Source organism: Archocentrus centrarchus, chromosome 11 (genome assembly GCF_007364275.1).
Source record: "Archocentrus centrarchus isolate MPI-CPG fArcCen1 chromosome 11, fArcCen1, whole genome shotgun sequence".
Classification (NCBI taxonomy): Eukaryota; Metazoa; Chordata; class Actinopteri; order Cichliformes; family Cichlidae; genus Archocentrus; species Archocentrus centrarchus.
In genome coordinates, this window is record NC_044356.1 from 29,342,917 (window position 1) to 29,358,910 (window position 15,994).

The 15,994-nt window shown below is 39.1% G+C and overlaps 1 protein-coding gene across 1 annotated transcript in view; it reads right to left on the reverse strand.

Moving 5' to 3' along the window:
- trappc9 (trafficking protein particle complex subunit 9) overlaps positions 1–15,994 on the reverse strand; it is a 244,221-nt gene that overhangs the window by 158,816 nt on the left and 69,411 nt on the right. The window contains 1 exon segment of the mRNA XM_030741516.1: positions 12,552–12,704. Within this exon segment, the coding sequence (XP_030597376.1) occupies positions 12,552–12,704 (153 nt within the window).

The window sequence follows — 15,994 nt, forward strand, 5'->3', positions numbered from 1 at the left end:
AAGGATAGAACCAGAAATATAAATGACACTTTCAGACGTTATTAACTGAATCCACCGTTATGATACACAGCCCGTTTCAGGAGACACACATGACTCGCCGTGTCCCGTGGTGCAGGGACCGTGTGAGTAATGAGTGTTGTGATTAACGATGGCACCGCTCACAATCATCACCTCCTTTGCACCCACCATCCAATCAGCATCTGTCTCGCTGCCTAACGGCCTCAGGGAAATTCAGGTGAACTCAGCATTTTTTATCATAGGCCACCTTGCTGCCAGCGCTTAAATAGAGGAGCAAAGATTGGGAGTGTCATTTCTGAAATAAATGAAACAATATTAGCAGAGATCTAGACATCCAAGAATCTATGGTAGGTCAGGTGCACCCGACAAGCTTTTTCCTGAAACACAGATCTATCTAACAAATTTAGAAACCCGTTATGTTAAAATCCCCTTCAATAGTCCATTCAGGGGAAAGAATCATCAAGATTATGGAAAAATGCAAGTCAAGCACTGCTGGACCTGATCCTCATTCAACATAAACGCTCTGCTGCAGATGAACAGCACAGTTTTGATAACTCCTTCAGATACTGCAGACTGTGGATTTCTGGGTAGCTGTCTTTTCTGGACATCACAATTCATGAAATTCCAACAGTAAGAAAAAAAAAATTACCATATAAACTTGATTAAAAACCAAACTCTGAGCTGACAAGCAACACCGAAACTATTAAAACATCAATATGTTTCTATCAGCGTAATCGAGCCAAAGAGGAACGTGGCAAAGTCCACAGCAGGAATCTGTTAGATCATCTATAAAGATCTGAACAAATGACTCCCGTAATGATTTACAGCGAATGTAGTCAGTCTGGACGCTCCATTAAAATCAGAGGGAAATCATCTACAAATAGCTGCTTTGTTTTAACAGTAGTAACAAATGGCTGGTGTGCAGCGTTTCATGTGGCCTTTGAGTCGATTAAATGCCAGCTATTAATTTTCACTATGTACAGTGCAGTACTTCCACACATCGTCTTACTGTTTGAGGACTGTCCTGCTGAGGCGTCTCATGTCAAACATATTAGCACCATGTATGAATGGTGCTAATATATGGCTGCTGATATGGCTGTCACTGCCATAATATCTGTTCAATTACCTTTCACAGTACGTGTTACACTTAAAAGGCTTTGAGGCTGTGCCTGAAATAAATTTGGCTTCATTTTTTTTTTTTTTTTTAATTTAAATGTAATCTTTATCTAGTCGGGTAGTTTTATTCAGATTAAAATCTCTTTTTGAAAAGACACCAAGAAATTTTTTACAAAAACACAAACAGAAACAAAACAACAACTAAACAAGGAACTTATAAGAACATGTGCAAAAAGTAGACAAATACATCATTTATTAAAGTTTTGAGCCCTCCGAGAGAAATGAAGGTCTCTATTTTGATACAGTTTCCAGTTCATTCAATTTGATGGTGGATAGTACCTGAAACCAGCTCTAACAAGGTTAGTGCGTACATGGGGAATATCTATGGTTAAGTCTTGACTGCATAATGTACTCGCAAGATTTAAATGAAATGTGAGACAGTTTGAAAGCTTTAAGACAGACATACAAAGACAGATATATAAATTAATAACCTGAGATAGTTTCTTTTTCACTGCAAAGCAATCCATGACCCTTGTTGTTATACAGAGAACAGGAACAAGAATAGAGTTTATCATTGCAGAAAAATTGCACTAAATTGCACTACGATATACAAGTTTTAACTACTGTCGTGGCAACATGACAAAGAATGCCTCTGTAGAGTGAGACAGAGATGAAACTTGACACCACGCGAGGTTTTCAGAGGGAAAAAGGCACTCTTTAATTCCTAACAACAAGCCTAGCTTGTTTACATTTTAAGCCTGATGTTAAATCTGAATATTTAATTTGATTAGGGCTGCAGCTATCGAATATTTTAGTAATCAAGTACTTCATCGATTATTCCATCGATTAATCAGATAAAAAATACTTAAGTTTTATTAATGAGCAATAATAAATATTCAAAAGAGAAAAATAAACAGCTCATTGGCTGCATGTGTTGCAGTGTTTCTAATAGTTTAACTGCATACAACATCTCAAAAAAAAAACTAAATCATTTCAATGGATTTAGGTGCTATATTAAAATCATTTTTTAAAGAAACTTTTTAAATGCAAAAATAAATAATCACAAATCAGTAGTGTCAAATACAATAAAGTACACATAAGTTATAAAATAAAATAGCCTCTACTGACAGTATTGTACGTCCTGGATGAGGTAAATTTGGTGTGTGTTCATGTGTATTTGGTTTTTTGTGTGTGTGTGTGCGTCTGCATGTTTAAGTGTGCTAGTGAATGAGTCATTGTGTGTGTCTGTAAGCCTTCAAAGGAACATGAAGAAAAGCGAGCATATCAGCAATCTAAGAACTGAGGTTTGTCCTGTGCTTTGATGCAACGTTTCCTGCTACAAGAAAACAGATGTTCTGATGATGTACATGTTAAAAATTAATGCTAATAATAATAATTTAGGGCAGCACGGTGGTGTGGTGGTTAGCACTACTGCCTCACAGCTAGAATGACATCTAGAAGGTCTGGGTTCGATTCCACCTTGACCCAGGCCCCTCCCTCTGTCTCTGTGTGGAGTTTGCATGTTCTCCTTGTGTCTGCGTGGGTTTTCTCCGGGTACTCCAGTTTCCTCCCACGGTCCAAAGACATGCAGTTACTTGGGTTAGGTAAATTGGTCATTCTAAATCTCTGTGTTGGCCCTGTGACAGGGTGTACCCTGCCTCTGGCCCTATGTCAGCTGGGATAGGCTCCAGCCACCCCCGCAACCCTGAACAGGATAAGAGGAAGAGAATGGATGGATAATAATTTAGTGTCCAACCCAACAGCCCCAGGTCAGTGGCTCAGAGGTTTTTATATTTTTAGATATTAATATTTATTTATATTTTAAATGAATGAAAATATGCAAATTAATGCCTCTAAAGCCTTGAAATAATTACAGTCCCTTACACCCCATGCCCCCCTTTAGAGTCACACCTGCTTGCTGCAGGTATCACTGCCGTAAAAAGAAGGATGGCTGCCGCCGGCCTTCAGCAAGCTGCCTGATTTAAAGTGTCAGACTAAGTTAAAGGTTCATCTGCATATTTTACCTGCTGTAGCTTTACTGTAGATTTTCGCTGCGTAAATCTACAGTAAAGCGGTGGATGGGAGCAGCTACAAAGTTTGCTTTGCAGAGATATTTTTAGTCTCTAATGTAGTTGATGCGCTCGCGCTTACATGGTGACAACTGAGCGCTACAGTTGATTAAACGAAGCATCGAAGCAAAAAATTTGTATCAAGGATTTTTTATAATCGAGTTACTCGAATTGTTGCGGCCCTAAATACAAGTCTGCTGTCAAGCCAAATGTCTAGGTATTTGGAAGAGTAACAAACCTCACTTAAACTGCACAAAAGGCAGAGTCACAGGTAGAGGTGGGGAATACCATGTACCTGGTCTCGTCAGCAAAAGAACTACTTTGTGATTAAGGAGTGCTAGTTAGAAAGTATTTAAACAAGACTGTGGGTAAGTCAGGGTTTGTGGTGGAGTCCGGGGTGTATAAAACCATTAAAAAGCTAACACTGAATTACTGATTAAGAATAAATAAGTTATCTATGTGTAAAAGCAAACAGCAATCCTCTGTTGCAGCCCATTTATGGCTTGACCGACTACCATCACCAAGTCTGGGTTCCTGTCTGTGAGGTTGAAGTAGAATCAGTTCCCATGCTTTCATCTAGCCATGGTAGACTGTAGTTTACAGAGTAGGATTTTATGTATGGGAATCAAATGCTTTCAGAGAGGTCACTAAAGAGGGCAGCACAATGCTGTTTTTATCCAGGGATGAAACGCTGTCATCAATGACCGAGAGTGCAGCTGTTGTTGTGCTGTCAACATTTCAAAAGCCAGACTGCTGTGGTTGCAATATTTTAAGTGAGTCAGTAAAAGTATGCAGTTGTAGACTGTACAGATAGTAAAGGTTCTGGAAGCTCTGAAACTGGAAGCTATAGTACCAGTCAAAAGTTTAGTCTCCACTCACCCATTGATTGGTCCTGTATTTATTGAGGTTGGAGACGTCACATTTTTTTTTTCCTAATAGTACTACTATGACACATTTTCATGCTGCTGGTATAATTCATGTTATGATATACTGCTCAAAAGTTAAGGGAACACTAAATCATCACAGTATAACACAAAGGCAGCTAAACCTCAGAGTTATCAGTCTGACCAGGAAGTATAAACCACTCTGAATCATTTCACCTGCTTTGGTAAAAATGAAAGTGACAACATGTGTACTGCAGCGGCAACAAGATAACCTGTACCAGTGTACTGCACGTTTTTAACCTATGCAGAGCTTAGTAAACTGCACTGCATTAAAAAAATGAGCGGTCCCTCTGCAGGACCAATATGGTAATTATATACAGTGGAATCAGCACATATACCTGTTAAATAAGGGAGGAAATAGTGATTAAAAGCTTCTGCGATAGACATTCTTCCAGCATTATCAAACCCACTTCCAGATATATCTGTGATCTGAGGTGGAAGGTGCGACTTTGATGAATTCTTAAAAGTTGATACAGTCTTTAGTGGAATAACACAGGATGAGAGAGTCACTAGATGATAATTTGATTCAGCCTTCCTAATCAGGCCTATGCAGATATTTCTTTGTCGCTTAGAGAAGTCTTCAGGGAAAGACCTTGGATCTCACTGGTGCTTTATCTCTGTTGGTGATGGTAATGAAGAGTATAGAGCCAAGCACTATATCTGCAACTAATTCTATTTTTTAATAGTGGCATATAAAATATTAAAAATATTAAAAGTTTTGAAAGTTTGAAAGTTTTCCAATTCCATGGTTGGATCAGTAAAAGAGAAAATATAATCAATGACAAGTTGCATCAAAAAAAAAAAAAAAAAAAAAAAAGAAATCAGATCATTTCTTGTGGTGGTAATTTGTGAATAAGATTTGGGGATTTCAGAATCATGCAAGCGATGAGGCAATGATTATTAATATCAATGTTAAAAACTCCAAACAGAAGGTATTTGTGGGGTCTGTTTGGAGTTTTATCAATTAATGTTAAGAGGATTTTTATATTTGGTTTGGTGGGTTTCTATGAGCTAAAAAAGATTTCAAATTTAATATGTTGCCAGGGAGCCTGAATAGGTTAAGATCCCTATTTACTAACGTGGGAGAAAACGTCCACTGATCAAAGTTGTTTTTAAAGTCTCCCAATCCATCAAGTGCTGCTCAGGGTGGGAAGAACAGATAAATTACATTTTTTAAGAGAAACACTCAGGGTGACTTTGATGCCTAAATAATAACTTCATCTTGCACTTTTTTTTACCACACAGCTACAAAGTTCTTCACAGTTTGGATGAAACCACACATTAAAAATAAGTGTACATGTCCAAACGTACAAACACGCAGTCAAACATATGATCTTACATTCCTCATACCACAAATACCACACTGTCATCTGCGAACATGGGGTCGGTCACAAAGTCTTCATTAGCAAATTGTACTCCTTATCAGCCCTTAAAGATTTGCTCATGATAGCACTGATGGCAATGTTGAACAGGAGTGGAAAGTTCACATCACCTTGACAGACACCAGTTTAAACAGTGAACTCTTCAGATAACTCATTACTGATTCTAACCAAGCTGGATGAGCCGCTGTAGGCTGATTTCAGTCATTTTTGTGTCAAACTGACCCAAACTTTGCAGCAGTCTTCAGTGGGGTACTAACTAAACTTTCACATGGCACCTCACAAATTTGATACTTCTAAAAATATGATTTTTTTTTTTAATGCCATTAAGCAAATGCTATTTGAAGCAGCTCTGTTTACACTTAGTCAAATAATTAATCAAATTACAAATCTGTCTGCATACTTCTTCATGTTTTCAGAGACTAATGCAAATCAGGGTCAGTCACTAGCTACCTAATACGCCAGTTTACAAACTAATGATGAAGCATGCAAGCTAAATATAAATCCAACCACCAAACTAACAAAGGCCACCTCCCACAGACCACGTGCAAGCCAAAAGTTTTATCATCTTCAGAAACACTCATTCAGATTACCTTCCAAGTCCCAAAGATCAGCGGATGTGTGAAGTGATTAGTGATCACACTCATTATGTTTGATGCACAGTGAATGAGTTCAAATGACTGGAGCCTTTTTTTCCCCTCATGGTTTAATGAGACACAGACCAGTGTCAAACTTCAGTATTATTTCAGTGTACGTTCAGCTGCTATCAGCTGGAACAGATTCTGTGAGAGGCCTTTTCCAGAGAATGATTAATGCTGTAGCTAAACTGTGATGGATTAAGGTGGATTTGCACGGTCATCTCAGAGGGAAATGCTTTTACAGCTTTACAACATCTAGCTAGAAACCATCTCCAGCAATGAGAGGAATCAAGTTTCAAATGTTTGTAAATGCTTCTTGTATTTATCAGTACCTTTTTTTTTTTTTTGATTTGCTGATACCTTTTCAGCCCAAGATGCATTCATTGAATTTTGTTCATATGGGAACCTATACTAGATTTATATTGGGAATAAACTGATTAATGCACTTATGTCTAAGCCAACAGAGGGTTAGGTAGAAGCCTAAAAAGCCTTAAAAACATTGGGTATACTATATTAATTCTACACTGAGTGCTACAGGCTGATTTAGTCTGTACCAAGGAAATAAAAAGCTCAACAGCAAGAAGTTTTTGAAGCAAAGATTTCCCCCAAGGAAAGAACACGCACACTCCAGCTATTTACAACAGGAAAAATATAAAAGGTTTTCATGGAAAGGCTATAGATCGGATACCAGCTGTGCTGTGTGATTTGACAACAGAGAGTACATTTGAAATCTAACATCAAAATGTCACAGGTTATTACTTTTAAAAGTGTTCCTAAGAGCTAAGCCTGCTGGTCTAAGTTAAAAGTTACATAATTTAAAACTAGCTACATCAGTAGGACAGCAGTGCATTCTCTCAGAGATGGCAACTAAGGACACACAAGAAAAAAAAAAATCCTTCCTTGCTCCCTCTTTGCCTTACTGTTTACAGCACTTTCTTATGCATCATCCTTTCTGTTCGAGTCCTTTAATTCACAGTCTTCTGACGTGTTTCTCGTGTCTCTTTCTCTGTGTCAGTTGCAGACACTGACTGTGACACAAGGTGCTCTCTTCAAAGACAGCCAAGGCATTAATGTAGACAGTGACACTGTCATTAGATACGACACTCACACCATTTAACACAATAAAGCACTGTAAGTCAAGGCCCATTACTCCTGAGTGATGACATCACTCCCATTTGATCCTGCGTTATGATGTCGTGGTTTTGAGCTGGGCTCAAAATGAGGAATAAACCTGTCTGAGGATAAATCAATGAGGCTCAGCCTGTTTTGAATGTTTCTCCTGCACTGTTTTCGGTGCCACGGTTTAGCCCTTCTGTCACAGCTGAAGCAGGGGACAGTGAGTGCAGAACTGCCAGGCAACATCACAGTTAGGTTAATAGGCTTTCTCTGCACTGCATTTAGAGATACAAGTTAATCAGTGCGCAGCAAATAGTTAGCAAAACCTAAAAATCATTATAGTATGTATAGTAGTAGTATTATAGTATGACAAATCTACACCCGTGAGACATTGCAGCGTATAGTTACATTAAATACTGTACAGAAAAGTGCAGATGATAAGGCAACACGCAAGCAGTGTGCAAAGTGAGTGTCCGACAAACACTGAACAAGCTTATTCATCTTCAGGCTCGTGAGCTCCTTTTCACGTGGGCAAAGTAGAGGAATTTTTTTTATGTGTGTCCACATTCATATTCATCGACATGCTCACACCCATCTTCAGATTTTAGTATTACAGTTTTTATCAACTCTGTTTTGGTTCAGGACTGATTGTGTTGACCTACTCGGTGCTATCAAGGACAATGAATATTTATAACACAGAGAGATTTCAATTAAATGGATCTGGAACAATGGGCCAAAATAATAAGGGTGTCGGTTTAAAATTTTTGCCTTTCGGTTTTTTTTTTTAAATCTTATTAAAATTTGATTTGTTGTTATAATTGCTTTTAATGCAGGCTACAGGAACAGTTTCTTATGCATTTCTTCAGATCGCATTTTTTTTTCAGCTGGCTAAAGGTTCAAGAAATTGTTAAATAATAGACAATTGCTTTCATAAAATTTGTGGAAGCTACAGCTACAGCACATTTACATTAGCTTAACTAGAAAACAGTCTAGCTGTATCTGCCCAAAGTGTAAAAGATTTACCCCTCATCTAACTTTGACAAGTAAGTTTTCTAAAATCCTGAACCGGTGTCCTTCACAACACACTGCATGTTAATCATTCCTGTTTGTTCACTTCACAAAAAAGTTTGCGACTATGTGTGCCTTTCCCCGACAGCTGGTTCCTTGAATGAGTCCTATTATTCATATTTTGTGTCATATACACACTGTTACAATGGTGTGAAAGTGTAAATGGCCAAGGTTTCAATTAATAAGGTCAACATATGTACAAGTCACCCCAACAAGCCAAAAGCACACGCTTTAGACTGCTCTAAACAACTCAGTGGTCAGTCAACTCAGTAACACAGCTCTTGATGTGACCACAGAAGCCCCGCCCACCTGCTCTTCAAACCTTCTGTGTAGAAGAGGCAGCCAATATGAAGAAAGCTGGCTCAAGAGAAAGGGGAAGGATGCTAAAATGGCTAAACTGAGTAAAATACCAAAACACAAAATGGCGATAGTTAAACCAATGGCTTTCTTTGCAAGGTAGCTTGTTTGCCATCCCAAGAGTGAGATTTGTTCAAATGAAAGGCAAATGATATGACACTTTTAAAAGAAGAAAGAGCAAAAAGTACTACAAACGTGAACAAAATTGTTGATAGCCTTCCGTTGAAGAAAAACCTACACTGATCACTGAAATAACTTAAAACTGACAAAAGTAATAAATAAAAATTTACTAAAAACTCAGGAAAATCAGTCATTGCTTCTGAATTATGGTCTAACAGAATTATTTGAAAAAACAAATAGGCCCGGACAAAAATGATGGCACCCTAAATTGATATTTTGGTGCGCAATCAAGTGATTTCTGTATCTCTCAATGAGACTTCTGCACCTGTCAACAGGTATTTTGCCTCACTCCTCGTGACCAAACTGCTCCAGCTGTCTCAGGTTTGAAGGGTGCATTCTCCAGACTACATGTTTCAATTCCTTCCAAAGATGTTCAATAGCATTTGGATTGGGGTTCATAGAAGGCCACTTCAGAATAGTCCAATGTTTTGTTCTTAGCCATTCCTGGGTGTTTTTATCTGTGTGTTTTTGATAATTATCCTGTTGGAGGACCCATGACCTGCCAACAGAGACAAAGCTTTCTGACCCTGGGCAGCTGATTTTGCTCCAGAATGCCTTGACAGTCTTCAGATTTCATTGTACCTGCACAGATTCAAGACACCCTGTGGCAGATGCAGCAAAGCAGCCCCAGAGCATAACAGAGCCTCCTCCATGTTTCACAGTAGGTACAGAGTTCTTTTCTTTGCTTCTTTTTGTTGTCTGTGAACATAGAGCTGATGTGACTCGCCAAAAGGCTCCAGTTTTGTCTCGTCTATCCAAAGGACATTCTCCCAGAAGCTTTATGGCTTGTCAATGTGCATTTTGGCAAATTCCCGTCTTACTTTTTTATGATTTGCTTTCAGCAGTGGTGTCCTGCTCGGTCGTCTTCCTTTAAATCCAATTTGTTTCAAACAGTGACGGATGGTTCGATCTGACACTGATGTGCTTCAACCTTGGAGTTCACCTCTAATCTCTTTGGAAGTTATTCTGGGCTTTAAATAGGCAGACTCACAAAAGTTAGAAGACATCTGTGATGCTAATTACAGGACACACCTTATTTTAACGTGTCCCTACGGTCAACTCATTTTCTCCTAGAGGGTACCGTCATTTTTGTCCAGGCCAGTTTCATTAGTTTGTTTTTTAAAATAACACTGTTAAACCATAATTCAAAAGTAATGTCTGATTTAGATAATGAAGTTAATTTTCAGTAAATTTGTATCTATTATTACTTTTGTCAGTTTCAAGTTATTTCAGTGACCATTGTGGGTTTTTCTTTATGAATCAGAAGGGCACCAACAATTTTGTCCCCGTCTGTAAATGCAGTCCAATTCCCATCACTTCCTCGGTGCTAAGAAGAGTTTCAAGCGATTTCCCACCACATGGAATCTTCTGGCACAATATGCAAAATGTGACAGACACCGCCAAAGGCCCCATTTATCAACTGCACCCAGAAGGTGGGACACGTGAAAAGAACACATTAATCATCTAAATGCAATGAATGCCCCACAAACATACTGAATTTTTGATGTAAAAAGACTGGTGAATCCTTTTCTTAGACTGTGCAGTGTAGAAAATCGCAAATTTCAGCAATAACACGCTTCATTCGTCACATTATTTTCATTCTCTCCAGAGCAACAATTTGTTTTAAAGGGCAGTGCAGGGTTTTTTCCCCTTACATTGCACTTCTTAGTGTAAGACACTAGTTAGTGCCATCTTGAAATGCTAAACCATAACAGAAGCATAGATTATTGCTCAGTGAATTACTTCAAATTTAAGCCATTGCTTGAGGACAGAAAAACCTTGGAAAGAAATAAAAATTCCTGGGACAATCAATAGGCCGCCTTTTTTCTTTCCACACAAACTATTCCTTTAAAGAGGCAATATCAATCTGTTCCACACATCACAAAATATCGGCTGCATAAAACTTTCCCTCTAGGTGAGACACTCGTGGCAAATTGCCTCTAACAAGATAATGACTTATCCACATAATAATGTTGCAGCACAAAAAATGTTTATATCACCATATGTGGTGGCTAAGCAATACAATTAAACTGCTGCAGTTGCGCCTAAGATAATCAAGGTTTTATAGTTTAATTAGCAAAGACAGCAGACCGTCTGTAATAAGTAAACCTCCGCAATCTTCCATGCCGCAAAGACAGAAAAACGAAAAACTTTCTGCAAAGCAAGTTCAGTATTTTAACACCGCATTATTAATGTGACTCCATTACAGTGCTGTATAGCATCAAGTGTGTTTAGTAAAAGCTGCATCCCATAGTGTCACTATAATAACTGCTTTTTATAGAAGGAAACATGTCTTATTGCCTTAATTCAGGGCCTTAATTATTGCTCGGCTAATTAAAACATTAAAACAGTATCGCTTAAATGACCTCATGAGGAGAGTGGCAGTGAGGCTGAGATAAACATGCAGCATTGTATGTGTTTAATGTCCCCTGCTATTTGAATTCACGTGCAAATGCACATGAACACACAAAGAAAAATACTCTGTGCTGCACAAGCAGGTCCGTATTGATCACTCATTAATATTCATCAGCCCATAGAGTCTGTAGTGAAGAGGTTCAACAGTGTGAAGAGAGCTCAGGAGTGAGACGGGAAAGAAAGAAGGCTGGGCGTGAACTATAAGAGGCTGGAGGAGGAACACGATGAATGAGCTTCGAGGTAGGGGAGAAGGTCAGATTTTTTTTTTAAGTAGAAATAAGAATCAGACGAGAGGAAATCCAAGTGAGGAAGCTAAAAGCTAGCAGGGAAATGGAGGTGTAGGGACCTTGAGACCTCTCTCCTATTACTGCTGAATCTTAAGTAAGACAGGCAGAATGCCTGGAACAAGAGCCCTCCTTGTACAACAGTACATGAACACTCATACGCAAACAATATGTGCATAAGTTGAGCTGGTAGCTCAAAAATGATCTGACTATATTCCACCACAGGCTTGCAATTATTGTCTTATTCATCACTGCTGTAGTTTACTGATTGCCTTGTCTTTCAAATGTAAGGAAATAAGACTGAATGTACATAAGAATTGAAGCAATGAAAGCAAACAGAAAAGAGGGAAGCTCCTCTAACTGAGAAGGTGAAACCACCTTTTTTTAAAAATAAAATTACTGTCAGAAACTGTTCTGCCAATTGTTTCAACACTAGTCCATTGAAATACACATGAAAAAGTAGCCGTCAGTAGCGAAGGTTAAACCAAGAAATTTGACATTATTACAGAAAATATCCGTCCATTTTCTTAAGCGATTATCCAACTTACTGTGACAGGAGGCTGGAGCTTATCCCAGCTGTCATAAGGCAATTCAGAGTCATTTTTACAATTATTGATTAACCCAATACGTATGTCTCTGGACTGTGGGAGAAAAGCGGAGCACCTGGTGGAAACCCACACAAGGCACAGGGAGAACATGCAAACTCCACACAGAAAGTAACACAGTAACAGTAACACAAAAACTTGTAACTTGATAAAAGGTTAAAGCATTAAGATCTCTAATGTTACAGCACCTAAATATTGATTAAATACAAACTAAACTGCAAACCTCTATCATTATTCACACCTATGGATTGTAACCTTATGGAAAACAAGCAAAGGTCAACAATTGCATTTTTCATCTTTACACTGTCAGATGGCAAAGGGATTTCTTGGATGTTGTAGTGCTGAATTATGAGTGTGCTCACCGTCATTGAGGTCCTGCAGCAGGTTTTCCTGACCGGAGAAGTCAAGCTTCACTTTGATATTGACAGTCAGTGTCACGGTCTGGCCCGGCTTTAGAGGCAGGTGAGACAATGCCTCATCCAACTCCCAGCTCAGAAATTCCCCAAACACTTTCTCTGCATGCAAGAAAAAGAGAAACATAAACAAACAATGAAATAAAGAAATACTGGAAAACAAATGCCAAGAAATTTCCCACTGGGTTACAAGATGGCAAGAGGTGGATGCAAATATTTTCGGTCAAAGAAAACAGAGAGACATTGTTGTGCATGGAGCCATTCAAATGCAGCTTGCACAAATGTGTGTTTAGCAGAAAACCTCAGTTTACGCACCCGGTTCTGGTCTATGTATTTTCTACAAAACCATAGAACGAAAAAGCAACAAGCATCTAAGTTACCTGCTGCAGGTTGCATCATACAAACTCTTCTTTGCAGTAAGATTTCAAGCGCAACAAAGCTGTTAATTGATCTTGGTGCCCGTCACTATACCTGATGCTCTAATTTATGCCTCAAACCCCTTCTACCTGAGAAAAATGCCTCAGCTGCATCCACTTCAGACAGAAGCACCAAATGAATGATACATCACCTGAATAAAAGCATGTGTTCTGTCTGTGCAGGTGAGCCACTCCTGCTCTGAGGGATTGCAGGAAAAGCAAGCAGGCACTTACGCAGTAAGGTGAAATGCCAGCTCACTGCAAGAACAACGGTTTACAGTTCTCTGCCTGATTCATAACCAAAGCATGTAAAAATTCTCTAAGAGGATGTGAACAGAGGTAGCATTATATAAAGATTTTGTGAATAACTCTCCGGTTTAAATATTCATAACCTCAGAGCTTTTTGCAGTGAATTAAAGGAGAGAGAAAAAAGGAAGAGAGGCAATGAGTTGAGTTAAACGAAATGGGATAGGGAAGAAAAAACAAGCCATTCACTTAAATATGCAACATAAGGGGTTGTATTTCAACAGGCAGACAGCTAGGATTGTGGATGACTTTATCACACTCTTCTATTACAAGTCACGAGAAACAGTAGCAGAAATGATGCCTATATGAGCTGTCACAGGGTGAGAGGCAGCGTACATCCTGGACACGTCGCCAACAGTTATGCAATAAATTAAACCACTGTGAAGGTTTTATTTGGTTACTGTAAAGTGGAAATAACATCAAGATCGTGTTGAATTTGTGTGATTTTTCTGAAAAATAAACCATCTTCCAAATTAAGATTAAAAATCTCTAGGTTAATAGAATCAATAGTGAGACATATCAAGTGTGAAATGCATCAAGTACAAGTTTGTCTAAAATTATACATTCAAGAGCTGTGTTTGAGACTTTCATGAGTACATCCTTCTCTACAAGACGGCAGTCAGTGTAAAAGCAACAATTATTAAGAATAACTTGACACAACTAATGGGATGGAGGATTTGATTGCCTTTGTAATGGCTCAATCACAACAGAAAAAAAAAATAGGATGGCAACCTCCTTTCCATTTAGTGGTTGTCTGATGATCGCATTGATTTATTTTTTTTTTTTCCACTGTCAGAGACCATATGCAAGTAGTTGCAGCAACTAAGTTTGACTGCAAGGCGGTGGGAGGCAACCCATCTCCAAACAATCAGTCTGACTCAGACTGACTGCAATCACTCTCAGACAAGATTGTCGAAGGCTTGCAAATAAATGCCGACAGATGGTCAACACATTGCAATCAATCTGAGTCAGTCTCAGCCAATAAGCGGAACTCGTCTGTCACGTGTCTCTTTACAGCTCAATTGGTTGACAACTGGTTATAAAAGCAAGAGGAGGATTTTCAGTCTCACATCGATGAGGTTCTGGCTGGACGCTGAATTTAAGCAGCTGATGAATTCCTGTGTGTGTTCTCCAATTTATCACAGTTACCGTATTTTCCGGAGTATAAGTCGCACTTTTTTTCATAGTTTGTCTGGGGGCGCGACCTATACTCCGGAGCGACGTATATGTGACATTTATAACACATGAACCAAAATACTCCAGCCACTTGACATCTCCGTGAACTGCAGCTTTAAGGCAGTCTTGCGTAACCTGTGGGCGCAGTGGATGGAGAGCACAGCTTAACGGCAACTGGGAGAATGCGCCACCCAACTTTCCTGGAAGTCATTGGATGGATCAAGAAAACATGGGCTTCAGTGACAAACCATCCTGTTGGGATTCAGAAAGGAATAACTGGAACTGCAGCTGACGACGAGTCTGACTAACGCGACACAGAAGAGGAAGCGGTGCTTCGTCTACGGAGTGTACGGAATTGTTTAGAAGTGACACCGAGGATGAAGAATTCAATGGATTGATGGTTTGGTTAACTTGTTAGTATGTTCTTTATGCTATGGTTATTCTATCAACCCCCCCCCCCCCCCTCCCCCCCAAAAAGTGCGACTTATAGTCCAGTGCGACCTATATATGTTTTTTTCTTCTTTATTATGCATTTTTTGGCTGGTGCGACCTATAGTCCGAAAAATACGGTAATCACCATATTATCACAAACAGATTGCATGCAAGTAACGCGGGTTAGGTGACCCTGGTACTCCAAACAGAGTCATCCAGATGTAGTCAAATGACAAAGGAATGCACAGGCAACTGACAGCCAGCTCTGCCCATGGTAACAAAGTCACTGAAGCACTAATAATCCCCCATTTACCTTTTTGTTATGGGCTGTGCAGAGGAAACCATTTCATCCTCATGAGACATTTGATATGAATTTGTACAGAAGTGTTTCTGAAAGACAACCAAAGTGAGGTTTATATCCAGAGAGAAGCAATAAAGTAGCTGTGATGAACAAAAGGTCTGACAGCAGTTTATTTTCTGCTATTAAGAGGCAACTCAGTTTATGTTTACGCTTATTTAAATCTAATACAATAAATTACTGCTTTAAAAGCCTGTCTTTCTTATCTATAAAGTCTTTATGAATATATATTTATTTTTGAGAAATGGCGATGTCTCATATTCCAAGATGGCTGTGTGCGCGCTGTGGCAGAAAGAGTAATGTTTTGTTTGTTTTGCCACAGATGTCTTCCTATTGTGACTGTGCTCATCTTTTATTCATTCAGCTCCCATAGAGAATGCAGAGAGAGGCTCTCTCAACTGTGGCCTGTCTAAAGCCACTACTAGGTTATGATAAAGGAGGCACAGGTGGAAACAAGTAATATGATGACCAGGAAAGGCTAGTTTTGTCCCCATGGTGCTACACTGTCACACTACAGCCTCTGTCACCGGATTGGATCAGACATGCAGCCCAAGCGTGAGATCATAATGTAGAGTATATGTATGACTGAACAACCTCTGGGGGGGGGACTGTGAAAAATGTACAGTATACAAGGGTAGGAAGTAGCATAAGTTTATCAATGCATGAAGTCTGCCAACACATAACTCACCAGGGGCCAGACACGA